This window comes from Sapajus apella, unplaced genomic scaffold, assembly GCF_009761245.1.
Source record: "Sapajus apella isolate SASKATOON/1434 unplaced genomic scaffold, GSC_monkey_1.0 scaffold751, whole genome shotgun sequence".
Classification (NCBI taxonomy): Eukaryota; Metazoa; Chordata; class Mammalia; order Primates; family Cebidae; genus Sapajus; species Sapajus apella.
Genome location: NW_022437677.1, coordinates 18,981 through 29,635, shown reverse-complemented (window position 1 = coordinate 29,635; position 10,655 = coordinate 18,981). Strand labels below are relative to the sequence as shown.

Below are 10,655 nucleotides of genomic sequence, written 5' to 3'. Positions count from 1 at the left end.
GAGGCAGTGGCTCACACCTGTAATCCCAGCACCCTGGGAGGCTGAGGTGGGCAGATCACAAGGTCAGGAGTTCAAGACCATCCTAACCAATTCGGTGAAACCCCCATCTCTACTAAAAATACAAAAATTGGCTGGGTGTGGTAGCCAACGCCTGTAATCCCAGCTACTCAGGAGGCTGAGGTAGGAGAACCGCTTGAACCTGGGAGGTTGCAGTGAGCTGAGATTATATCACTGCACTCCAGCCTGGGTAACAGAGTGAGACTCCATCCTAAAAAACACAAAAAAGGATTTTCCTTGGCCAGACATGGTGGCTCACACCTGTAATCCCAGCACTTCAGGAGGCCGAGGATCATTTGAATTCAGGAATTCAAAATCAGCCTGGTCAACATGGTGAAACCTCATCTCTACTAAAAATATAAAAATTGGCCAGGTGTAGTGACGGGCACTGTAATCCCAGCTACTGGGGAGGCTGAGGCAGGATAATCACTTGAACCGGGAGGCAGAAGTTACAGTGAGCCAAGATCACACCACTGCACTCCAGCCTGAGTGACAGAGCAAGACTCTGCCTCAATAAATTAATAAATAAATAAATTAAAAGGATTTTCCTGAGTCCACGAAGCAGTTCAGCCTGCACAAGGGCCCCCATACTCCCGGGGACAGCCCGGGGCGCACCTCGGCCAGCACGTCCGTGTACTCATTCGCTTCACCTTCTTCGTCTTTCACAAAATCGTAGGTCACGTAATAGCTGTAAGTGATGAAAGGGCCTTCGGGCCCTGGTTCCGGGTCCAAGAGAGAGGTGTCCAGAAGTCCCCTGACGTTTCCAATGGTCACCACAAACTGTGCTTCCTGTGCCAAGAGATCTGCAGAGAGGAATGGGCAGGACAGAGGGGCCCGTGGAATATAAGTGGGCAGACAGAAAACGAGAGGGCCGGGAAGGTACGGGTCCCCGGATTCTCTCCACCACTCAGGGCTGAGCCTTAGTGGGGCAGTCAGGTTCACGTGCCACTCTGGCAAGCTGACTTGGAGTGATTTGGGTGTCATCACACCCCTCTTTGGCCTTGGTTTCCTGATCTGTGTATGGCAGTGATGAGGGCTGCTCTGCAGGTCACCTTAGCGTTCTCTAGCATGTCACTATGACCTGGAGAAGCCTCCGGTGCACCTTGTGGCATGGGCCACAAGGGGGCGATCTCAAGCCAGCAGGGAGATGAAGAAGCTAATTGAAATAACCGTCCCAACTCCCTATATGTTACTTTATTTTATTATTTTATTTTAAGATGGAGTTTCGCTCTTGTTGCCCAGGGTGGAGTGCAAGTGGCGCGATCTCGGCTCACTACAACCTCCACCTCCCAGGTTCAAGTGATTCTCCTGCCTCAGCCTCCGGAGTAGCTCAGATTACAGGCACACACCACCATACCTGGCTAATTTTGTATTTTTAATAGAGATGGGGTTTCTCCATGTTGGTCAGGCTGGTTTTGAACTCCCGACCTCAGGTGATCTGCCCTCCTCGGCCTCCCAATGTGCTGAGATTACAGGTGTGAGCCACCGTACCCGGCTTTTTTTTTTTTTTTTTTAAGAGACAGGGCCTTGTTCTGTGGCCAGGGAGGAGTGCAGTGGTGAGATGATAGCTCACTGCAGCCTCCGCCTCTCAGCTCAAGTGATCTGCCCCCACCACTTTTTTTTTTGAGACAGAGTCTCATTCTGCCACCCAGGCTGGAGTGCAGTGGCATTATCTCAGCTCATTGCAGCCTTCACCTCCTGAGTTCAAGAGATTCTCATGCCTCAGCCTCCCAAGTAGCTGGGATTGCAGGTACCCGCCACCATACCCGGCTAATTTTTGTATTTTTAGTAGAGACGAGATACTTGTTGGCCAGGCTAGTGCTGAACTCCTGACTTCAAAGGATCCCAAAGAGTGATCGCTTCAGCCTCCCAAAGTGCTACGACTACAGGTGTGAGCCACTGCGCCCAGCCTCCCACTACCACTTCTGTCCCCAAATCCCAATCACAGGAATCAAAGCCTGGGGAAAGGTCTGACCTGGAAGAGAGGCTACACCTGACTAGGGTCTGGGTCAGATGGGGAGCTACAGGAAAGATGGGTGCACAGACCCAGGAGGGCAGGGCACAGCCAGGCGGAGGCTGGGCTGTCACGTGCCACCCCTCCCTGCACGCTGGCACCCTCACCGGCATTGAGGCTGAGGCCCCGGAACAGATGCTTCTCGTTGGGAGACACGGTGATGTCGTCCAGCACGCAGAGCTGGGCCAGGCTGTCGACAGTGAGGCCGCGGTAGTAGGGCACCAGGGCCAGCGGGTTTCCCTGCAGCACCAGCAGCCGCAGGTGCCGGAGGGTCCTCAGGCTGGCAAGCATGCTCTGCAGGTCCGTCAGGTCGTTGAAGCCCAGGTCCAGGGAGACAAGGTTGGGCCTGGAAGGTGAGCAGGACTGTCTAAGGGTCAAGAAGCCAGGTGACCAGGGGCCAGCAGCCCTACAGCCAAAACAGACGGGGGCCTGGGGCTGAGGACTCTGCCATCCGTGGGCTGCACACCCTGTCCTGTTAACTTGACCCAAGTTAACCCACACTGGGAACGAGTGCCTGCCTCTCGTCTCCTCTCTCCACAGCACTGCTGCCCTCACAGTCAGAACCACAGGGATGCCCCTCATGACTGGCCCCCACCGACCTCCCTTCACAGGGCTCCCCTCTTCTTGGCCAAACCTCACAGTAGCTCCCGTGGAGCCTCGTGCACTGCGTGCGTCAAGGAGGTTCTGCACAAATACTACGAGCAGACTGGGTGGCACAGCCGGGGACAGCCACCGTGGGGAAGCCTTGGACAGGGCAGGCATGGGGTTGACGTTTGGGGCTGGGAGGAGGGAGCCAGAGGCTGGAGGGCTGGGCGGTCTAGAAGCTGGAGATGGCATCTCAAAGCCAGACTGGGGCGGGACCCCAGGAGGCAAGGGGGCTGGGAGGGGCCTGCGGCCAGACCAAGACACAGGGCAGGGGCAGGGGCAGGGTGACTTTCCTGCTGCCACAAACTGGAAAGCAAATTGATCTCAGCTGAGAACAGACAGGAAAAACACAAGGGGTCTCGGTCAGCACAGCCTCTCCCAATCCCAGTAAGGCGCCCCGCCTTGCCCTTCCCCTAAGAGCAGAAGAGAAGGGGAGGAAGAGGAATCCAGTCAGAGAGGGAGCTTCCCTTCCCTGCAGGGGTGTGGAGGGTTGGACCCCCCAACGGCGTGCCCTCCAGGTTCCTGGGGGAAGGAGAGAGGGGAGGTGGTTCTACCCAGTCCACCCTTGCCGAGTTGTGAATGGGCACCATGGAGATGCTGCCAAGCCGCTCAAGTCCTGCACATCTCAGAGCATGCTTTGCAAAGCCTTCCCCTCCCAGCTTCCTTTCATGGCCTTTTCTGGGTGGTCTCTGGTCCCCTCCTGCCCCTCAGATCCAGGATGTTAAGGTTTCTACCGTTCGCCCACCAAGGAGACCATGGTGAATATCCACTGGGACTGGAGCCTGAACCTTTGATAGCGATGGGGCGCCTGGCGCTAGGAGGGCCTGGTGCCAGGGCAGTGGTTCTCAACATGGGGGGATTTTGCTGCTCAAGGGACATTAGGTTCTGTCTGGAGACATTTTTGCTTGTCACAACTAGCAGGGAGGTACTCCTGGCTCTGCAGGTGGACACCAGGGACACCGCTCAATATCCCGCCGTGCCCAGGGCAGCACCACAGCAAGGAATGACAGGACTCCAATGCCAACGGAGCCCAAGGTGAGAAACCCTGCTCTAACACATGGCACCAGGCTGGGTGAGGTGGCTCACACCTGTAATCCCAGGACTTTGGGAGGCCAAGGTGGGCGGATCACTTGAGGTCAGGAGTTCGAGACCAGCCTGGCCAACATGGTGAAGCCCCGTCTCTACTAAAAATACAAACATTAGCCAGGCGTGGTGGTGGTTGCCTGTAGTCCCAGTTACTTGGGAGGCTGAGGCAGGAGAACTGCTTGAACCCGGGAGGTGGAGGTTGCATAGCAGAGATCGCACCACAGCACTCCAGCGTGGGCAACAGAGTAAGTCTCCATCTCAAAAATAAATAAATAAATAGTAAAATATGGCACCAGGCCGGGCGCGGTGGCTCACGCCTGTAATCCCAGCACTTTGGGAGGCCGAGGCGGGTGGATCACGAGGTCAAGAGATGGAGACCATCCCGGTCAACATGGTGAAACCCCGTCTCTACTAAAAATACAAAAAATTAGCTGGGCATGGTGGTGCGCGCCTGTAATCCCAGCTACTCAGGAGGCTGAGGCAGGAGAATTGCCTGAACCCAGGAGGCGGAGGTTGCGGTGAGCTGAGATCGCGCCATTGCACTCCAGCCTGGGTAACAAGAGTGAAACTCCGACTCAAAAAAATAAATAAATAAATTAAATAAAATAAAATATGGCACCAAAGCAAAGGCTCTGCCTCACACCCACCACCTCTTGTTCTCCTTCCCAGGGCCTCAGTGGAATTTTGCTATTGGGTCAGAGAAATAAACCAAAGGTCTGGAGTTGGCAGCCAACTGGGAGTTACAGAAAACAGCAAAGCTGAGTTCTCAGGCCGCTGGGAAGGAGTGCCCCTAGCCTAAGACTTACTCCCTCCCTCTCTCTTTCCATCTGGGCTCCCGAGTTACCAGTGGTCAGCGGTGATGTGGAGACTTTCCGAGGGGCCTAGAAGTTTGTTGTGGCCTAATCCCAAGTGCTGCAGGCGGGGGGGTGGGTGGGCGCACAGACACTCCATGCTGCTGATCTCATTGCCATAGAGCTCCAGCACCTGGGAGACCACACAGAAGGCCGGGCCGACCGTGCAGGAGTCAGCGGTGAGGAGCAGGCCCGCCCTTCTGCCCTGAGAAACTCGGAGGAATCACAAATTACTCACACCTGGCCCCCCGGCGCCACCCGGCCTCCCTGTGAAAGACCCAGGAAGAAAAGATTCCTGCAGCAGGTCTTGGGAAGTTTCTTTTCCTTTCGTGAAAGACACGTCAACATTTGGAACGGGCGGTGGGGAAGCTGCGTAGCATCTGGCACCTTCACAACCCATGGGGATGCTTCCCTGGGAAGCACAAAAGGGCCCCTGGATGGATCCTGAATAAACCCGGCACTAACCTTCCGGGTTCGTGGGTCTTATCCACAGCCTCACCCATTTTTTTTGTTGTTGCTGTTTTTTTTTTTTTTTTTTAATTTATTTATTGTTTATTATTTGAGGTGGAGTCTTGCTCTGTCACCCAGGCTGGAGTGCAATGGCGCAATCTTGGCTCACTGCAGCCTCCGCCTCCCAGGTTCAAGCGATTCTCCAGCCTCAGCCTCCTGAGTAACTGGGATTACAGGAGCATGCCACCATGCTGGGCTAATTTTTGTATTTTTGTAGAGATGAGTTTCCCTATGTTGCCCAGGCTGGTCTGGAACTCCTGAGAACAGGCAGTCTGCCCACCTCGGCCTCCCAAAGCGCTGGGATTATAGGCCTACTTCATTGCTTTCTATGAGTGAATAGCATTCTATTGTACGGAGAGATGACTTTTTTTTCTTGAGACAGAGTCTCACTCTGCCACCAGGCTGGAGTGCAGTGGCACGATCTCGGCTCACTGCAACTCTTGCCTCCCAGGTTCAAGCGATTCTCCTGTCTCAGCCTCCCAGGTAGGTGGGATTACAGGCATGCGACACCACACCCAGCTAAGTTTTGAATAGTAGAGATGGGATTTTGCCATGTTGGCCAGGCTGGTCTCAAACTCCCGACCTCAGGTGATCCGCCCTCCTCGGCCTCCCAAAGTGCTGGGATTACTGGCATGAGTCGCCACGCCCGGCCTGACCACATTTGTTTGTTTATCCATTCATCTGTTTTTAGACACTTGAGTTGAGCCCACCCTTCCGCTATGGTGAGGAGCACAGCTCTGAACTCTGGAAGACGAGACTCTGGCTACGTCCCTGTCTTCAGTTCCTTCATGGATACACCTAGGAATTGAAGCGCTGGGTCTTGCAGTAATTCTATGACGAACTTTTTGAGGAAAGTGACCTCCATTTTAAAAGCCTGGAGCTGGGTCCTAGCCTCCACCCACGCTGGCCACACCTATGCCGGGCAGGGTAGGGCAAGACCTCTGGGCAGTGCTGGCCCAAAGACTCGGCACGGACCAAGTTCCTTCACCTTAAGTGTGGGGGGCAGATTGGCAGCTTCCACCTCCTTGATTCGATTGGCGCTCAGTACCAATTCCTCCAGCTTTAGAAATTTCAGGAGGTCTTTATCCACCAGGGTCACCTGGAAGAGGGGAGAAGCCGAGGGCTGTGGTGGGTGAGGGAGCACAGAGCCCCCGCCCACAGTAGAAAGACAGTGGCTCCTTCATCAGAGTTGCCTGCCCTGCATTCCCACCCGCTGCTTCCCCGGAGGCTGTTCCCACACTGCATGGTTCTGCCAGGATCCAAGAGCCCCTCCCAGCCTCTATCCTTCCTCTGACTGTAGGTGGTGCATGATTTCCAGGCCAATGACCTGTGTCCTTTGTCGGACCATCAGCTGCCCACGAGGGCAGGAACCTGTCTTCTTTCTGTCTACCCCAGAGCTACAAGGAACTCTGGGCACTGAAGTCAGTCAAGGTCTTCAGGAGTCACCCAGAGCAGGGTCTGACCAGAAGCTGCAGTGACTCATCCATGACTTCTCAGTTCCCTGTGGCCTCAAAGACACCAGGGGCCCTTCCCAGCCAGACCTTCCTCCTCCAGGGTCACCAATGTGCCAGTCTGCCCAGGACAGAAGTTTGTTCCCAGGACGCGAAACTTTATGCACGGACACTGGAAGTCCCTGGCAAACGGCTACCAGTCAGTCACCTACTTGTCCCCTATTGCTGTGTCGCTTCCTAGTGGCTCTGGAAAAAGAAAGCCAAGGCTTCAGAAGGCTGAGGCCAAGTTTCCAGGCAATTTTTGGGCTGGCTTGCTGGATTTATTTATTTATTGAGACAGAGTCTCACGCTTGCTTGAGACACGATCTCATTCTGTCACCCAGGCTGGAGTGCAATGGTGCAATCATGATCACTGCAGCCTCTACCTCCCCAGCTCAAGTGATCCTTCTGCCTCAGCATCTGAGTAGCTGGGGCTACAGGCATGCACCACCATACCTGGCTACATTTAAAATTTTTTTTTTTTTTTTTTTTTTGAGACAGAGTCTTGATTTTTCGCCAGGCGCCAGGCTGAAGTGCAGTGGCCGAATCTTGGTTCACTGCAATCTTCACCACCTGGGTTCAAGCAATTCTCCTGCCTCAGCCTCCCGAGTAGCTGGGACTACAGGCACGCGCCACCATGCCCAGCTAATTTTTGCATTTTTTAGTAGAGACGGGATTTCACCATGTTGGCCAGGATGGTCTTGATCTCTTGACCTCATGATCTGCCCGCCTTGGCCTCCCAAAGTGCTGGGATTACAGGCGTGAGCTGCCGTGCCTGGCCTACATTTTAAAATTTTATAGAGTCGGGGTCCCACTATGTTGCCCAGGCTGGTCTCTAACACCTAGACTCAAAGGAACCTCCTGCCTCAGCCTCCCAAAGTGCTGCGATTATTAGCACCAGGGAGCCACCTCTCCCAGCCTGGGCTCTGCTACCGATGTAGACAAAGGTGGCTTTTTGGTGACAGAAATTAAAATAGTTAGAACTACACCAACCCTCCCCTCCCCTGACCCCCATGGTTTAGAGGAAGTAAAACTAAAACAGACCCTTTGAAAAACCAGTTCTGCAGCTGGGTCCACTGCAGAACTCAGCTATGGAAGATGGTGGTCAAGGGTGAAGGAAGAAGAGACACAAGGCTGACGGAGCAGCCGGCTGGGCCTGACACACAAGCCAGGGAGATGAAGCAGACGGAGGGCAGGCTGGCCTTGGCTCCAGCCCCCAGAGGAGGACCCCAGAGGCGCTGTGGGAAGGATGCCCTCCCCCCAACCTCCCTTAGGGGAGCGGCCACCCCAACATCACCACCCCCCCACGCCCGGCACTCACCTCCTTGTCCACCATCCGCAGGGACCGGAAATAGGAGTAGAAGAAGGCGTCTCGGATCATCAGTGGGTTCCGGATGGCCAGTTCTCTCAGGAAACTGTCTTCCGAGTTGGAGTCATTCAGCAGAGCCCAGGGGGATTGGGGGCTGCGGACCAGGCCCAGCAGGGCCTCCACCGTCTCCTCCCCGGGGCTCACCACGTCCTCCTCTCTGGGGACCAGCTCCCTCCATGTTCGCCAAGTTTGAGGAAGAAATCTCGACTTATTCTGCAGTGGCAGAGAGGGGATTTCTCCAGGTGTGACACAGCCCCCTATGGATGCCAGACTCTCAAAACGGAACAGATCGTAAAACTGGAAGATTGGGGATAAAGAGTTTAGCAGTCTAGACAGTAATCAATAATTCTGATGGATTATTAGCCACGGATATAACCATAGATGAGGGGACATACAAAATAAGTAAAACGTCCCATTCCTTTGAGAGGCTGAAGCTGGAGGATCACTTGAGGTCAGGAGTTTGAGACCAGCCTGGGCAACATGGAGAAACCCTGTCTCTACTAAAAATACAAAAATTAGCCGGGCGTGGTGACACAGGCCTGAAATGCCAGCTACTGGGGAGGCTGAGGCAGGAGAATTGCCTGAACCAGGAGGCGAAGGTTGCAGTGAGCTGAGATCACGCCACTGCACTCCAGCCTGGGCAAGAGGTCTTCCTGGGGCCACACCTGGGCTGCCCTCGTGGTTGAAGCCACGGGAGGGAAGGGTCTAGGACTCTGGAGACGGGATGGGGGGGTGACCCCTTCTCCTGGACCCCAGGTCACAGGCTGCAGGCTCAGAGCGACCTCTCACGCGGCCTTGAGATCTCGTTACATGCTCGGAGGCTGGGAAAAGTTGCAGAACTCTTTGACCAAAACAAAAGGTTTTCACCCCAAAAGGAGCCTGCCCACTGGAAATCTGGGGTGTTGGCGTCTTCAAGTCAGGGAGAAGCCCCGGCCCAGGTCAGCTGATGTGCTCAGGACGGGCCCTGCGCTCCCCCAGGCAGTACCCACAGCCCGGGCCTCGCCGTCACCCCCGAGCCCTACCCGCCCCCACGTCGGCGGCCCCCAAAATGCGCAGATCCCAGGCCCCAGCCCCTCGGCCCACCCCGCTCGCCCGGGCACGTCCCTCCTGCAGCCGCTCCAGGCCCCCAGAGCCCCGGCCCCGGCGCCCGCACCCAGCTGCCCGCGCCGCACGGGAACTCGCGCAGACACAGCTTCCGCAGGTGCTCGCGCACGGCCGCGCTCACGGTCCCCGTCCCGGGCCGCTGGGTCCCAGGCCCGGCCTCAGACTCGGACTCCGAGGACGCCTCCATGGCCGCGGGGCTGCGTTGCCCGGCAACCTCCAGGACGCGTGCGCGAGGCCCGGGGCCTCTCCAGGTGCGCGCACCTGCCGCGAGGAAAAGGCCCCCACCCGGATCACAGACGGCTCGGCCCCAACCACCTGGGTTTTCTCTTCTGCCCTCATCTGTAAAATGGGATCACAGCTGGTGGTTGCCGGTGTGGCAGCTCCCGCAGGCAGTGAGCGCCATAGCTGACCTGTTTCTTAACTCATCTCAAGCACTCCCCACCAAAAGTCATCCTATACCCATCTGACAGATCGAGAAAAGAGAAGAAACCCCAAGGTCAAACATCTCCAGCCAGCCAGTGGGTGCCAGGGTGGGTCTCTAAGCCTGCAGCCGGGGGTTTTATCACTGTCCACCTGTATAACTGTTTAAGCACTCAGACCTCATTTTATTTTTTATTTATTTTATTTTATTCAGATGGAGTCTTACTCTGTTGTCCAGGCTGGAGTGCAGGGGCCCAGTCTCGACTCACTGCAACCTCTGTCTCCCAGGTTGAAGTGATTCTCCTGCCTCAGCATCCCGAGTAGCTGGGATCACAGGTGCATGATCACTTCCGGCTAATTTTTTGTATTTTAGTAGAGATGGAGTTTCACCACGTTGCCCAGGTTGGTCTCAAACTCCTGAGGTCAGGCAACCCACACTGTGCCCATGAAACCCCTTCTGTAAGGACATTAATCCCATTCATGAGGAGCCCCCATACTGAATCACTTCTCAAAGGACCCCACCTCTTGATACTATCACACTGGGCATCAGGTTCTGACAACTGAATTTTGGAGGTTCTGGGTCTGTCCCGCAGACTCTGGCCGGCTGATGAAATGAGTACTCAGACACAGGGTATGCAGTGTAAGGGCAGCAAGGGGACTGCCTGGCTCTAGTGGCCAGAGAGGCAGCTGCAGATGCTGGAGCTGCTCGCTTTCATCCAGTGCAGCTACAGTGCCCAATGCCTGGAGCAAACACAATCTGTAAGTAATTAACACTTATTGTTCCCGTTTCAGGGAACTTCACCAGTAGATGTTCAAAGGTCAGTTCCTGGACAACTTCAAACAGACAAGCCTGATCAGATAACTTCCCCCTTCACTCCTCGCCCTCTGCCTCAGGGCTAGATAACAGCTGCCTTCAGCTATTCCCCCCCAGGGCTCTGCAAAACCTTTGACTTTTCAGTAGGTTTGCGTCCTTTTCCTACAGTTTTTCCCACCACTCTGGCCGCTCTGACCCATCCCCGACATGGAAGAACACATCAACATCTCTCATTCTTTTTAACTAAACGGTATCAGGACAACTTTACTGTTATTAGAAAAATTATCCAAAACTG

The 10,655-nt window shown here is 55.1% G+C and overlaps 1 protein-coding gene across 1 annotated transcript; it reads right to left on the bottom strand.

The window, feature by feature from the left end:
• Positions 1 to 546: 546 nt before the first annotated feature.
• Positions 547 to 9,529, bottom strand: LOC116546304 (leucine-rich repeat-containing protein 43-like). Its single transcript, XM_032272613.1, has 7 exons — positions 9,496 to 9,529; positions 9,176 to 9,387; positions 7,975 to 8,235; positions 6,152 to 6,262; positions 4,647 to 4,786; positions 2,179 to 2,417; positions 547 to 860 (listed from the first exon to the last, which is right to left on the bottom strand). The coding sequence occupies exons 1-7, from the start codon at positions 9,527 to 9,529 to the stop codon at positions 592 to 594; spliced, it is 1,266 nt and encodes a 421-aa protein (XP_032128504.1). The 3' UTR covers positions 547 to 591.
• Positions 9,530 to 10,655: the final 1,126 nt, after the last annotated feature.